Below are 15243 nucleotides of genomic sequence, written 5' to 3' on the forward strand. Positions count from 1 at the left end.
CCAGTTCTGTGGACCGGCCCCGGCTCTGTGGACCGGCCCAGCCTTCCTTGGGGAGGCGAGTCAGCGGCACCGGGCGCAGCACCCGCCCTCCGGGTGGCGCAGGGTCCCGAGCGCAAGCCGGGCTTCCAGGTTCCTTGCTGTGGGGCGCAGTGACGGCCCCACGCTGGCCGCTCCTCACGCAACTGTCGGTTCCGAACACCACAGCAGCAGGGGTCAGCCTGGAGCTGGTGCCCGAGCCCGGGACAGGCGCTCTCTCCACTCCCGTCCAGCGTGGCTTCCTCGGAGCTGGGTCTCCGGCCTCGCTGGCCGCGGCTTCCCAGGCATCCTCTCCCCAAGCGTGCCCGGCTCACCCCGGGGCTCCCGCGCATCGACCATGGCTCCCCAGCCTGGGTATGTGGGCCCCACGGGAACCGCTGCTCCGGGCGGTCTGGGTGCCAGAAAGGTGCCGTCTGTCCTGTGAGGGGCTGGTCCTGCGATGGCAGCCGCGGGCCCAGCGTCCACTGCTGGCTGAAGTGGGACTGGAGGGGAGAGCAGCCTGCCGGGGTGTGCCTGACCCTGGGGTGCGCAGGGCGCGGTGGGCTGCAGGAGCGAGTGGGCCGGGAGGGTGGCTGCGTAGCCCGGTGACCGACGAGCAGTTGGAGCATGGACGTGGGGGGAGGGTTTGGGTGGACGGTGGACGCGCCTCGGGGTGAGACGAGGGCACGCTTTCCTTCCCTGCCTCCGCCGCAGCCGCTGCTGGGCTTGTCGAAAGTTCTTGTTAATCGATTCATTTGAGTAAGTCATTTAAACTGGAGAAGATATTTTGCTCATTAAATTTACTTGCATTTATTGGACTCTGCCAAAAATGTCATCATCTTTAATGAGAGACAGAAACTTAATGTAAGTGCTTCACTGTGGATTGCAGGTGCCGGGGCGCCACGCCAAAGGGGCGGCAGAGCTGTGGGGTCGCTGGGCTCTGCGGGAGGGCTGGGTTCCAGGGCCAGCGCCGTCACCCACAGCCGGGCCCCTCGTGAGTCTTGTTCTGAGCATTTACTGCGCGCCCAGTGCGGGGAGTGGGGTGGACAGCTGAGTCCAGCCCTTCAGTGTGGCCCTGACTCTGTGGGTGGTGTGTGTGTGTGCATGTAGGTATGCGTGGGCGCGTGCAGGTGTGTGGGTACGTGTGAGTGTGCATGGGTGTGTGTGCACAGGTGCATGGCAAGCACACTGGTGTGGTATAGTGTCATCCAGATAAAGCTTAGGGCCTGGGGGGATGTGAGATATAAGGACAGAAATGCACGTGGCCACGTGTTGGAAACTGCCTGGTGGGGGGCGGCCCGCAGGGAAACCCCCGTCTCCAGCCGTCTCGGGAGTGGGTGGAGCAGGGGGTACCGCGTGGGTGTCCCCCTGCGTGGGGTCCGGTGTGAACTGGGACAGTGGACGCTGTTTTGAGGCCTGAGGTTTCCATACAGAGGACCTCAGGGTCCTGGCGGGGGAAGCTGGGGGTTACTCCTTTCCTTGTCGAGTGCAAATGATTTTAAAAAATAAAGCTGGAGTGGAACATTGGGCCCGATGCCAGGATTTAATGAGGTCTTATTTGGGAGGGATCTGAGAACTTCATTTTTACCTAATTAAAGGAACCGTTTATCATCTACCTGATAGAAAATTAAAAATTCGTGGAGAAAGCAAATGTGTAGCCCCCTTTTCTTGTTGCTTAAGGTCTAAAATATACTTGTTTTTCTTGAGGAGAGGAAATTCACACAGGATGGTGCACGGGGGGCACGCCCGGCAAGGTGATCTGAGAGCCACAGGCGGCGGGAAGCCCCCCGCGCACCCGCAGCCCCGCCCGCCCGGCCCAGCGAGGCCGCTTGGTTCTCCAGCTCATGCGGTGTCAGGATAGACGTGATTTCAGGGTGTCATCCTTCAAGGGCCCTTTTTAATCTGTGGTCGGAATACATCTCAGAATCTAGAAGAAGCGATTTGTAGGCCGACGCTGTGCAGTGTTTAGCCATCAGGAGGCTCGCGGCATCTGACGAGTGTCTGGGGAGGACGCGCACTTCTCGGGCACCTGCTGGCGACAGCATTTGGGATTTGGGCAGCAGCATGGTGAAGTGTGTCCCCAAATTGGGACGACCCCCCCCACACACACTGAGAGCAGGGATTCCACGTCCTTTTAGGTAAACTCAGGTGGTTTTGTTCCCGTTTATTTATCCGTCTGTTCATCCGCATGAATTGACGTGAACTGTGGGGTGTGTTCACTTGCTAGCCATGAGGATGGCCAGCGGGGATCGTCCGGGTGGTATTTGTGTGCCGGGACTGTGCACACCCAGCGTCCCGCTGTGGCACGTTGCGGGTTCCTGAGCGGCGCCTTGTTTCTGGGGCCTGGCTTGGGACTAGCCATTCTCTTCTTGCTGCTGGCCTGGGGCTCGGCACCGCCCAGCTGGCCTGGGGGACGTGCCTGGGACAAGAACTCCCTCCTCACTGCAGCTAGGAAGAGTGGACAGTCACTTGCATTTGGGTTTTCAGGAAATGAGGGTTTTTGTAACATATTTGACTTGCTTAGAAGGTTCCTCGAGCCTCCCGTTAGCACAGGAAACAGCAGCAGCAGAGGCCTGACCCCTGCGGGGCCTGCCCGCCGACCCCAGCACCTCGAGCTTGAGCGTCCGCCCCGGTGGTGCTCCCAGCTGAGGCAGGGAATTAAATAAAAACTCTTGGAGGCGACCATCGAAACCCATCTTCCCTTTTTTTCAGAAAAATAAAGAATTTGCCATCACCTGAAAATCATGATTTTAAGTTAACTCACTTATGGTCATTGGAATTTCAGGTCACCTCCCGGACACGGTTTGCAGCTGTTGGAATCTGATCTCAGATTTTATTTTTTAGTTCACATAATGATTTTTAAAATATTCTAATATACGCCTTCAAACCCGAGATCAATACGCCAATGGTTTTGAAATGACGGAGCACCTCGATATTCCTCTGTAATTTACACGTGATTAGCTGATGAAGGTTATGATCAATATGCTGTGGGAAGATTAATTAATTGATATCATCCTTTCGGGATGATAAGAGGCCTATTGGAGGTGGGAGTAACTAATGAAGCTGCTGCTCCGTCTCTGTGAGCCATTTTTTATATATTGCATTTTCACTTAATCATATTTATACTATCATTCATTTACATGGAAGCCATAAGCTCTGGACAAACCAGTTCCTTATTAAAATTATATTCCTTTGGAAAGAAATTATCTGTGGACCCTGTGAGCGCCTCTCCGTTCTGGCCCGTTGCCGGGAGGACAGGATGCCCCCCGCTTGGGCCTCTGACAGTAGCAACTCTCTGGGCCAAGGCGAAGAGGGGGCACCGTGCCCTTAATTACAGCTCATCTCCAAAGACACGATCTAGTCAAATAAAAACAGCAGTGACACCTATTGGTGTAGGAAGAGTTTGCTAATCGCTGACTTCCTTTCCAATTAAATCCAATATGCTTTATCAGCGAGCCTGTTTGCGAAGACAGGTTATGGCTGGCTGCATTTAGATTTGTATTGATTAAGATAAACTTCCAATGTGTGCAGCCACGCATTTGAATAAAACTAAAAAGCCTCTGATGGAATTTCATGTCCTTGACTGTAATTCTATGCCTGTAAAGTTAAGAGGAAGTCTTTAAGTTATGCAAATAATAGATTTTTGATTTTTCAAGGGGTCTTGGGTAAATTACTCTGTCTTATTTAGGGTTATTTTTGGCTGAAAATGACTGGGGGCGGGTGGAGGAATCATTTTGTTAGAATAAGGTGCACAAGATGGGTGGGTGTTGTATGTTTCATGTTCGAAGATTCTGGGCGCCTGTGGTGGGGGTGCCAGCCCTGGGGGGCTTTGCAAGCCTCCTGAAGGAAGACGTGATTGGGAAGCAGCGGGCTGGGGGCAGCTCTCTCAGGGGAGACGCCTGGAAGCTGGGCCCCCTGCCCTTCCCCCTCGTCTCTGCATTGACCCGGGGCACGGGGGCGGCCAGAGAAGGCTTCGTCAGGAAATGCCATCTTTTTCCTGGCCGTCTTCTGCCCGACTTGATTCAGGGATTCTGTTGCCTTGGAGGAGGGAAGTGTGGATCGCGGGCCGGTCAGCCAGCGCTGCGTGCGCCCCGGACCTGGAGACCAGCCTCACCCTGTTTCTTTTGTCTCGTGTCCCCAGTTGCCCAGAAGATCGTCGCCACCAGGAAGAAGCAGCAGTTGTCCATCGGGCCCTGCAAGTCACTGCCCAACTCTCCCAGCCACTCGTCCGTCTGCTCCGCCCAGGTGTCTGCCGTGCACATCAGCCAGGTGTGGGTCGTGGGCGGGCCGCGCCCCTCCGGTGTGCCCTCCCCTGTCTAAGGCGGATTCTTTTTTTCCTTTTCAACTTTATAAATAACGGCACGCTGATACTGCTGCCACGTTTCCAGGGGAAACAGTTGTGGCTGGTGGCTTGACGGGAGTCATCCTTCCGTGCGCTGGGCATCCTGCTGCTGCGTTGATAACATGCTGCTGAATTATTTACTTGGAAGCCAACAAAATAAGGGTCCCTTGGAAGCAGCCAAACCCTTCAGGAGACTGTAGGCTTTGCCTGTGTGCATGTGTCTCACCTGACACCTGGGCAGCACACCTGGATAGCACACACCTGGACAGCAGTTCCATGGTGCTTGCCCAGGAATGCGGCCAGCATGGGGTGACCTCCTCGCCCCTGGCAGGGAGTCAGTGAGCTCTTGCGCCGCGCAGGCGGGGGCCGGAAAAGTGCTCAGGACCTGTCTCTGGGGTGCAGCTTCCAAATCACTTCCGAGAGCATCCCAGTTTTCAGGTTGTCTCTTTCAGAATGTGAGTTGTGGGTCTACAGGGGTAGCAGCCCTTGCTCTGCATCTGCTCTGCAGGAGCGAAGGCGCCACAGCCAGTGTTCAGCCAGCAAATGCAAAAACTTTTGCATTTTCAGAGGAAATGCAAACATAGTTTAACGCAACTCAGATTTTTAATTAAATTGCAGGGATGTCTTTTTCCTAAGTCACTTTTCTTGGGCAACTCTGAGGTAGCTGGAATGTTCCAGAAGAGACCATGTATCTGTGAGGCAGGATAGGATGTGGCCAGACTTGTCACGCAGAGGAATGAGCTTCCCGGACCATGTCCTGACTGGATCCGTTTTCCATCGTTACAGACGAGTAACGGAGGCGGCAGCTTAAGCGACTACTCCTCCTCCGTCCCGTCGACCCCGAGCACCAGCCAGAAGGAACTGCGGATAGACGTGCCCCCCACTGCCAACACGCCCACGCCCGTGCGCAAGCAGTCCAAACGGCGCTCCAACCTCTTCACCGTGAGTGTCGCCGGGGGTCGGGGGCCCCAGGGGTTTCCTTTGTTGACCTGGCCGCCAGGCGGCCCCGCAGCGTGTGTGGAGTGCAGACTGAGCACACGAGGAATTGCTGTGAGTCTGAGAAGGGCTGCGCAGCAAGGATCTGGGCACTGAGGGCAGTGGAGTTACATCTCTGAGCGGGTGTTGGGAGGGGCGGGGCGCACGTGGGGGTGCTGTCAGCTGCCACCTGTGGCTTTCTCAGTCTCTGGCTAGGCCGTGTCACACGGGATGCCAGCAGATGAGTAAACTCTGCCCGCTTCCCGACGGGCACCTTTAAGCCTTTACATGAGGCACCTTTTCACACCTCAGGCCTCCTGTCCTTGGGCCACAGGGCAGTGACCTTGGCATTGGCAGTGCCGCTGGACAGTGCTGGGCCTCGCGGCAGTAGCTCCTGTACCAGGAGCCCTGAGTCTGCTGTGGCGTGTTAGGAAGCCGAGCACCAGCTTTTGGGGCCCAGGTCTGCGCTCCCTGCCTGGGCCAGCTCCCTGGACAGTAAGGATGCAGAGGACCCCTGAATGCACAGAGGCTGAGGCCCTTGCTGGCCTCCCCCTGCCCTCACCCAGCAGACATGACCCGTCAAGCCAGAGCCTTGACCTTGAGTCCAGAGCTGCAGACCTTTGACTTGAGAAGACGATTCTCCCCAGGCCAGGTCTGCGTGTGACAAGTCGATGCTTCTGATCCTCAGACGGCTCTTGCTCCCTCGTTGGCTTTTAGCAACTTCTGGAGAACTTCTGAGCTGTCACCAGTAGGGGGTTGGGGCAGGAGGGGACCGCTGACCTCAGGACCCGCTGGCTCTCCTGCGGTGCACGGGGCGGCCCTGTGGCGTGGCTGTCCTGCTGCAGGCCAGGGGTGCCCTGGAGTAAGCTGTCCGTGCTGCCGCTGGGCTGACCGCAGCTCAGCACGGTAGAATGTGGAGGCTGAGAATTCAGTAGTCCCCATCCTGACCTGGGGGAGGGCTGGCAGGGGCAGGGAGTAGGTGGTGGGACCCATGCCCCCCCCCCCCCCGCTGGTGGCTGCTGTCCCCTTGGTCTCCAGGTCAGCGTTGTCAGGACACTGCCCCCTGCAGCACCCCCCCACCCCTACCCCGGCCCTCCTCTTGCCATCTGCCCTGTGCTGCGCAGAGCAAGGACCGAGCAGACCAGACTCGGCCTGCCTGCCAGCAGCTGTTTGGCCTGGGCAGGTCACTCACCCTCTCTGAGCTGAGAACGGCAGGGGCCGAGGTGGGCCCGAGGATACTCCCGACAGAGGCGAGTCTTGTGGCGTGGCTTCCACTGACCTCACTGCCGCTGCTGCCAGGAAGTGACCCTGGGTGCTGAGCACAGTGGCTGCGCCCGTGTGGGGGAGTTGCAGGCAGGTCTGGAGGGCACCAGTGACGGCGATACTCTCAGGCTGGCACGTGAGCAGGGGTCTTGTGAAAGCTCTTCTGCCACAGAGACCACGTGTGTCTTCTCTGCTCCTGCTGGGGGAGCGCAAACCCCACTCTGGACACCCAGCTCTTGGCCGCCCCGGCCCACGTGTGTGGTCACCGGCTCTGGTTGCCGGTGTCAGGGATGCGAGGCCAAACGGTCTCTTAGAAAAGAAGCTGTTCAGGAGGAGAGCGCCAGCCTGGCCCCATTCCCCTTCACAAGGGCAGCTCTGCAGGTGGAATGTACCAGAAAGTTGTATGCAAGAGCCTGTCGGTGACAGAGGAGAAAACTTGGAAGATGGGGAAAATCAATGGTAGGAATTGAGGTAGTGCCGTCATCCAGGGAGCGTGCGTCTCCCGCTTCACTCGGCAGGAGGAGTGGCCACCGCCATGGCCGGTGTGCAGGAAGACGTGTCTGCGGGCCAGGGGGGCCCCACGCACCGACAGAGGGCAGAGCTGGAGGGAGCCGGTCTTCTTACTCCAGACACTCACGTGAGGCCAGGGCCAGTGCACGGCCACCGCAGTCCCCTCCTCCTTGCGGGGACAGTCAGGACTAACACAGAGGCCGAGGCCCGACCACCTGTGCGCCGGCAGCTCCTCGGGAGATACTTTCCAGCAGTTCTCAGCGTGGGAAAATATTTCAGAAATGAACCCCTGCTGCACGGCTGCTACCAGTGGGGTGGGGGAGGTGGGGCCTTGGAGAGCGCCCGTTGCTGGGGTTTGCATCACGCCGTTAAGGAAAGGGTGGGGAGCACCTGGGCGGGACCCGTGTGTGGGCCTGGGCTCCACACTCAGCGAGTGAGCTTGAGGGGTGGTGGTGAGGAGACGATGCGATGGTCACGGTGAGGACGGGGGCGCTGGACGTGGTGAGTGTGACATGCGGTGTCTTCAAGCTGGAAATAGAAACTCCGCTCCACTAGATGTCAGTGTCATCCAAGGAATGAAAAGAAGGCGGATTACTTTCGAAATCACAGCAATTAAAGAAACTAAATTCTCATTGTTACACATTTGTACCTAGTCTTAATTATGTAAAATTTCATAGACTCTTCACCCTTGTAATTATTGGCTTAAATTGGCCAAAAATTCATTTATTCAGAGGTGTGTGGTCGGAGGGCAGAGGAGCCGCCTGGGGTCCAGTCTCGTGAGGAAGGAGCCAGCGGATGGGACGTGACGCCCAGGGAGGGCACCGGCACTGCCATCAGGAGGCCAGAGTTAATTAAGTAGCAACACATCATTTTTCAAATGCCATCCTTACCAGTTTTATCAAGTAGACCCATAATGTGCCGCTCTGGGCTGACATCCTGCAGCCCCAGATGCTTCTGTTTGCACGTAGACACATATTTAAGCAAAAATAACTCACGTGCACTTTTTATGAAATGGCACAACTTCAAAGCTCTCTCATAGCAAATTATATATTGCACCTGAGTGGGAGTTACGCTCTGCTATTCAAGAGCTACACTGCATTTATTTTGTTTATTTCTTTGAGGAAACACTGTTTTGAGGAAAAAGATGACTAAGGCTACCGCCACTCACATCCTGGTTTAGTAATGTGAGTTCTTAGGCGAAGCAGCTCACATAGGTCAGTAGCCGTAGTTCCCATGGGTTAAGACGTGTTCTGAGAAAGCACGTTCAGGGGCGCAGGGATAGACGGCCCAGGCGTGTGCTCACCGCGAGGCTCAGCAGATGCAAGCCCTTTTCTCGACTGGCCATGCTCCTTCCTCTGGGAGGCAAATCCAGGCACATTGGAGCCCACCAGGTGTGCCTCCAGGTGAGCCCACCAGGTGTGCCTCCAGGTGTGCCTCCAGGTGAGCCCGCCAGGTGTGCCTCCAGGTGTGTCCCCTGGCCCCCTCCTCGAGGGTTGGCATTAACTCGATTTTGCCATTTGCCACTGCACGGACGCAGTTAGAGACAGGCTCTCGTACATGTCCCTAAACGGGCCAGGTGCTGCCTCACCTGTTTCCAGGCCGTTCCACCACAGCCCCACGTGCAGGGTGACTCTCGAGTGAGTGTGCAGATGGCACCGCGCAGCCAAGCCAGCCGGCCCCGTGAGCGAGTATGGCAGGAAGATGTCGCCGAACTTGCGGTGACTCAGGGTGGAAACAAGGCAGCAGATCGACAGTGTAGACAGACGTGTCTGATCGGTGTTTTGTGTCCCGGAGAGGAAGCTGTTAGAGCGGCCCCCGCGCCTTGGCTTGTTCAGGGGTTACAAAGGGGGGGCAGGTTCAGTTTGCTGAGAAGGAGCCTTGTCAGAGATGCTGCCTGTGAGCAGGTAATGGAGGGGGCTGCTTCAGAGCTTCTTCCTCACAAGGGCGAAAGGTGCACATCCTTGCAGTCCAGAGGTGACCGTCACATCCCCTCCACTCGCTCCCCCTTGGCCCAGACTCTCTCTGGGCGTGTCCTGGCTTCCCAGACCGCCATGGGCCTCCTCCCTGGCCCCCAGCGCTTGTGCCCTGCCGGGCGCCTTGAGTTCAATTGTGACAGGTGTTTGGGAGTACGGGAGCTGCTTTATGGGTCATGCTCCCAGGTGCCCTGGAGCAGTCCCCCAGGATGTGCTGTTGGGGAGGGGATGTCAGAAAGCTCCCAAGAGCTGCGAGGACAGCAGGATGGTTCCGTTCTTGGCTGTTGGGTTTCCAGTTTATTGCCGGGGGTGCAGCCTGATGCACCCGCTGCAAAGCTCCAGCCCTGCTCTCCCGGGGATGTGAGGTGAGACTCCGCCCGAGGCTGGAGCAGCCGGGAAGCCTTGCTCGTTCCACGAGGGAGTCTTACCTGAGTGTCGCCGGCGTTCACCGAGCGCGGAGCTGCGCGCGCTGACGTGCGTCTGCGAATTCAGCCCCGAGAACCCGTGGGTACAGGGACAGCTGTGCCGCCTTGAGGAGGAAGATGTTAATTTTTTTGTTTGTTTTGTTAATTATTCTTTGTTAATTAGTCTTCAAATAATGAAGATGGATTTCCGGATTTAGAAATTTGAAATTCGTAAAATTCCGAAAGTGCCGCGGATGTTCCGGGCACTTCACATTTTTTAAAACATTGTGAACTTTGAACCTTATTTGAGGAGCCGAAGCCCCAAGTTCGACCTTCCCGGGAATTGAGCGGTGGAGAGAAGAGAATGAAGGGCTGTTACGTCGCCCTCCCTCTAGCATTCGTGAAAGAATTAAAGGGAAGAGGCAGCCCCTCGCCCCCCGCTGGAATTCACGACAAGAAATTGATAAAGCCCCTTCCCCTCCCGGCCCAAGGGACACACCTCATGTTTTATGGCTTCCTGCGGCTTTTTCCGTGTGGCTCGGTCCACTGCCTGCCGTCCGTCCCGGCTCCACCGGCCCAGGGAGCCCGGGAGCCGAGGCCAGGCCCGCGGGGGCGGCCGCATCTGGAGGAGCGTCCGGGTGCGCGTGGCTGAGAAGCGCGCGTCCTGCCTTCCCGTCGCGGGGCCTTTCTCCACGTGCCGTGTCCTTCTGCTGGAGAATAACAAAAAGAGCCGGCGGCCGCGAGCCCTCCCCCGAGGCCGGGTCCCTTCGGCGTCTCCTGGCAGCGCCGGACACCACAGTGTCTCCCTTTCATAGATCATCTCGGATTTGAAAAGCACATGAAAATGTTTCTCCATTTTCAATATTGCGTGAGTAATGTTCCCATTGAAAAGTAATGGGGTGAGCTTGTCACTTGTCAGCGCAGTTATTAAGGAGGACGAGTCTCAGATCTTTCTCTCATAATAAAATAAATCTGTCAGGAAGCCGTTGTGCTCGCACTTCCTCACGCCGTCCAGAGAGGGCCTTGGCGGGCGCCCGGCCACCTCTGTCCTCGCACCGAGGCCGCTTCCCTGGGCCCCGCGCGCTCCCTCCCCGCTGGCCGCCAGCCCGGGTGAGCCCCGGCTCAGGACATCAGCCATGCGGCCCAGAGGCTGCTGCAGGCACTCGGCCAGCGGAGCCGCTCGGACCGCCCCGAGGACTGGCGTGGTGTCCAGCAGGGGTCCCGGCGCTGCTGGCATGCAGGCTGCCCGGGTCTGGCTGGCACTTGCTTCGCTGTCCAGAATCAGGGAAAAGGAACACGAGGGTGCCTGGGTGTGAATGCGGGGCCCCAGGTTGCCGCCCAGCCGGGGCGCTGATCCGGTTTTAAATCCTCCAGACGTGATGAAGTGGCTGCATTTCTGCAGTAGCTCCCCCAAAGATGCCGAGGAGCCCGCGCCTCCCCGGCTGGATTAGCTGCGGCCCGGAATGGGCTCCCCTGTTGGGCGTCGCTTCCCTGTCTGCTCCACTGGTTTCTAGTAATTGAATCCTGAACTCTTTCAAAGAGAATTAAAAGATAATTCTGCAGTGGCAAAGTCGGGGGGAAAGTTGAGAGCGTTCTCGGGGAAAGGTGCCCTGGGAGGGGCCTTCACAGCCGTGCCCGGGGCGTGTGTCTGGCATGGACGCGTGTCTGGCGTGGACATGTGTCTGGCGTGGATGCGTGTCTGGCGTGGACGCGTCTGGCACGGATGCATGTCTGGCGTGCACGCGCGGTCCCCAGCCTCGAGGCGTGGACTGCAGGCGGGGGCAGACAGACCGCGCGCACCGCAGCCCGCACCCCAACGCTAACTTTCTCTTTGCTCTGCAGTCTCGGAAAGGGAGTGACCCAGACAAAGAGAAGAAAGGCCTGGAGGGTCGAGCAGACAGCGTCGGCAGCGGACGAGCCATCCCAATCAAACAGGTACGCGGCTCCGGCCCCTTCCCGGCCCGACCGCCTCGCCCCCCACGCGGGGCTGGCGCGGCCGCGCCGTGCGCGCTGTTGATGAATGTAGAAGTCACTCACTTGACATCAATTAGAAGAGGTTCCTGTGTGTATTAAAATAGGATCATTAGAATAAGAAGAGGGAAATGTGACAGCAGATCTAATGAAGTGCGGCTGCCCCCGCGCGTGCGGCGTGTTCCGGGCTGAGCCGGCTTCAAAGGCCGCCTTTGTAGCTGGGCTTTGATTGGGCCGCTGGCCGCCAGGCGACGGGGGTAAATCAGCCCGCGCACAAGAGCCCCTTGTGATCACAGGGACAGCCGACGTGGCCCTAATTTGCTCTTGCAGACGGACATCTGAACGCTGTTTCGGGCTGTTTGTAACAACGAGGCAATTAGTTGTGATAATCATCGGCGGTGTGTCAGCTGCGCACTCTTGTTTGTAATTTGCTAATGAAGGAATTGTAACTTTGATTAGGTTCAGTTTCATTTAGACCTTATTATATAAAGGAACATTTACAGCTGTAATGTGGGGCCTTAATTAAACTTCCTCATTACACAACAGGACCTGGATTCGAGCATTTGTTTTGGCCTCGGCTGCTAGCCGGGAAAGGTTTCCATTAGCCCGGAGCCCGGAGCCCAAATCACTTTATGCCTCGAGTCAAGCGGGGCCACACGACGCGGTTACATTTCCAAGGAAAGTAAAAACAAAGAGTCCAGCCCGCGCCGCGGCTCCCGGAAACGTCCCCCGAGCGTGGTAAAGGGCGAGGCCGGAGCGCGCGTCCTGCCTCGGAGGACGGATCCGGTGGGCGCGAGTGCGGGGCGGCCTCCGCCCTGCCGCGGCGACGCGTTCCCTGGCGCGGGCTCCTGCCCGCCGTCCCTTTCCGCCGGCACCTGGACACTCTCCAGTCCTCCCGGAGCCCGGGCACCTGGACACTCTCCAGTCCTCCCGGAGCCCGGGCTGGGCCTGACTGTCCACAGATGAGGCGGGACTGTCCAGCAGGCAGCTTTCATCCCTTTGAGGGAGGACAAATGCAGCTTCGCTACGGGCCAGGCAGAGCTGACGTGGAGGTGTCGGGAGTTGGGTTGGGGGCCGGGTTGGGGTGTCGGGTGTCAGGTGAGACCGGAGATCCAGGAACAGGCCACGAGCCCTCTGCCCGGCATGGTGACCCCGGGCTTATGGATGCCTTCGCCTCGCTGGGAGACAGAGGCCTTCGGGACCCAGGGAGGCCACCGTCCTGAGCAGGTGCCAGGTGCCTTCAGGTACAGGCCACACCTTGGGGGCGCACCTGGCAGCCTCAGGGTTTTCCTTCTTCCTTGCCAGGGACGACTTACCCTCGCCCCCCACCCCATGGGGTCTTTACCCAGAGGCCCATGCCTCCACTTAGTCGTTCTTTTCTTTTTTTCAGATTTACTTTATACATGTAAAAACTGGGGTACAGATCAGAGGTGCAGGGGATAAGAGGATTCACCAGAAACAGAGTGCGGAGCAGAGTAGGCAGACCGACTGAAATCCACTGCTGAGGGGAGCAGCGGGGAAGCAGGAGAGGTCTGCTGCGCCCTGTGGGTAGCTCCCTGGCTGGGGATGGAACTCGTACTGCAGTGGCTGCCGCTAGCTTGATCGTGCTGAGACTTAACCCCTGCACCACGAGGGAGGCCCTCCTTGTTCTTCCTTTGTGTCCTTATTTACAGCCTGGTCCTCCCATCGGGCCATGGTGTCCATTTTATGGGACAGGTGCTGTTTGAACTAGAATCATAAAAATCATTTCACTCTTTCTCTCTTGTTAAAAAAAATTGGTCCTGGAGCATGTGCTCTTGGGAACACTGTCACCCCACACCGCGCTGCTTCCTTACCTCGTGTCTGGTTGGGAGGTGGAGACACGGCAGCCAGGCCGGCTGGACATCCACCCCTCGGCGGAGGCCTCGCCTCACACGCGGGCCTCCTGTGTGTGTGAGGATCGAAGCTGACCGCCAGGCGTAAGGTGTCTTCAGGCCCTCGGAAGCCTCTGGATGGTGAATGTCCAGGATAACCTCGTGGGAATCTGAGCCGTGGTCCGTCTTCCCGGTGACTTGCTGGGGCCGGGGCTCACTCGCCCTCGTGCGGATACTCTCCTCCTTGCATGCCCACCCCTGGCCGGGCAGTGCCACCAGGGCCGGAGTCCCCGACCTCAGAGTCCCATCTGTGAAAGGGGGTGTTGGAACCCCGGGACGCAGGCGTTCTGGAGACCAAACGTCAGTCCCAGCAGGACCGGGTCACATGGCGGTCGGCTCAGGACGCCTGGCCGCGCCTTCCTGCAGGTCAGCCGACGGTGGTGGGTCACAGTGCCCCGGCGCGATGCAGTGTGGGGATGAAGGAGGGTCCTGCAGGGGCCGGGCCTGCCCCAACTTCCTGACTCCGCAGCCCAGCGCCGAGTTGACATGCAGGTAGGGAGGGCTTGATGCTTGTCAGCGCTTTGCTCATGAACCCGCCGTGTCACCACGCTTCAGGCAGCTGTTCTCCTCATTTTGAATTTAACCCTGAGAGGCCGCGATGGGAGCCTGGGCGGCTGAGGAAGTGATGGGCCAGGGTGGGGACATTTAGGCGGCAGAGTTAAGTCTCTGCCATAAGGACTGTGAACCTGACTCAGGCCAGCGTAGTCCCCGCCTGCATGGAGGAAAGGTCTGGGCCACCTGTTTCTCCAGAGACAAGGCAACTGCTGTCTGTCCTTCGCGTGGGAGGCTCCTGCAACCCCTCGGGATGCTGCTTGATACGTGAACATGCATGCACATACGTGCACACGCATGTGCACACACATGCCAATACACGCACACACGGGTGTCCTGCCTGGCCCGGGCACACAGCTCAGCCAAGTCCAAGGCGTGGTCTGCGTGCAGGGCACGCACGGCCTGCAGGGCTCCAGCACACAGGAGAGGCTTGTCCAGCCACCTCGGCCACCTTCTGGGCGCTGGTCCCGCACTGCCCGGTATTCTCAGCCACTGCGGACCCGCCCCCGCCCCAGGAAGCCGCCAGGGCTGGGGGACCGAGGTGAGGCCGTCCTGGCCGCGCCCTGCACCCCGACCCGCGTTGCACAGCCCGTGTGAGTTCCAGTGAATTATCTGCGTGCGGTTCATTCCCATTCCCCAGCTCGTTCAACGTGCGCGCGGCTCCCCCAGCCCCCGCCCCGCCGGGAGCAGCGACGCCGTCTCTTTCTTTCCCGCTTAGCAGGGCCTCGTCAGGAACAGGACGTGTTTTTGGGAAATGTTCCTTTCTCGTGGACCTTGGCCCACCCCTTTTTTTGTTCTTTCTGGGGTATCCGGAGAGGAGGTTCAGCGAGTTCTGCTGTTTCTTCCTCTCCCCCCTCCCCACCACCCCACCTTTTCGTCTCCGTCCCCTTCTTGTTCTTCACTAATAAGATAAAGTCTATTCGAGTACGAATTCAAAAGCAAAGCAGGAAAAATAAAGAGCTGGAGGCCCAGCTCGGCGGCGAGTGGGCTTGTCATGTATTAATTTTTCATTGCTGTGGAGAGTTGTACATACATAATCACTTGATTGCAGTGGGAGTTGGGGAGCTCCTGTGGTGTCATTTGCATAAATCTTGTTAAGTCAATGGCAGTTAATGAAGTACAAATGAGCCCGGAGAAGGTGACATGCAAATCGTGGGTGGCAGATGGGAGGTCTGTTTGGGGACGGCAGCTGTGTGCTCTGCTTTCTTTCTTTGCTTTCCGAATTTTTAAATCTCGGTGTTAGGGCTCAGATCGCAGCCTCGGCCTCACGGTGGTCCCCGCCCCCCCCCCCCCAGCCTCCTGGGCAGACCCCGCCTCCCCGCCGG

General features: G+C 58.1%; 1 protein-coding gene across 2 annotated transcripts in view; it reads left to right on the forward strand.

Moving 5' to 3' along the window:
* AGAP1 (ArfGAP with GTPase domain, ankyrin repeat and PH domain 1) overlaps window positions 1-15243 on the forward strand; it is a gene marked incomplete at both ends in the record, with an annotated part of 360154 nt that overhangs the window by 151871 nt on the left and 193040 nt on the right. For both annotated transcript variants that reach the window (XM_084255022.1, XM_084255023.1), the window contains 3 exons: window positions 4157-4284; window positions 5144-5299; window positions 11325-11417. In XM_084255022.1, coding sequence (XP_084111148.1) covers window positions 4157-4284; window positions 5144-5299; window positions 11325-11417 — 377 coding nt within the window. The remainder of the gene's footprint in view (window positions 1-4156; window positions 4285-5143; window positions 5300-11324; window positions 11418-15243) is intronic.

This window comes from Talpa europaea (genome assembly GCF_964194135.1).
Source record: "Talpa europaea genome assembly, chromosome: 1".
Taxonomy (NCBI): domain Eukaryota; kingdom Metazoa; phylum Chordata; class Mammalia; order Eulipotyphla; family Talpidae; genus Talpa; species Talpa europaea.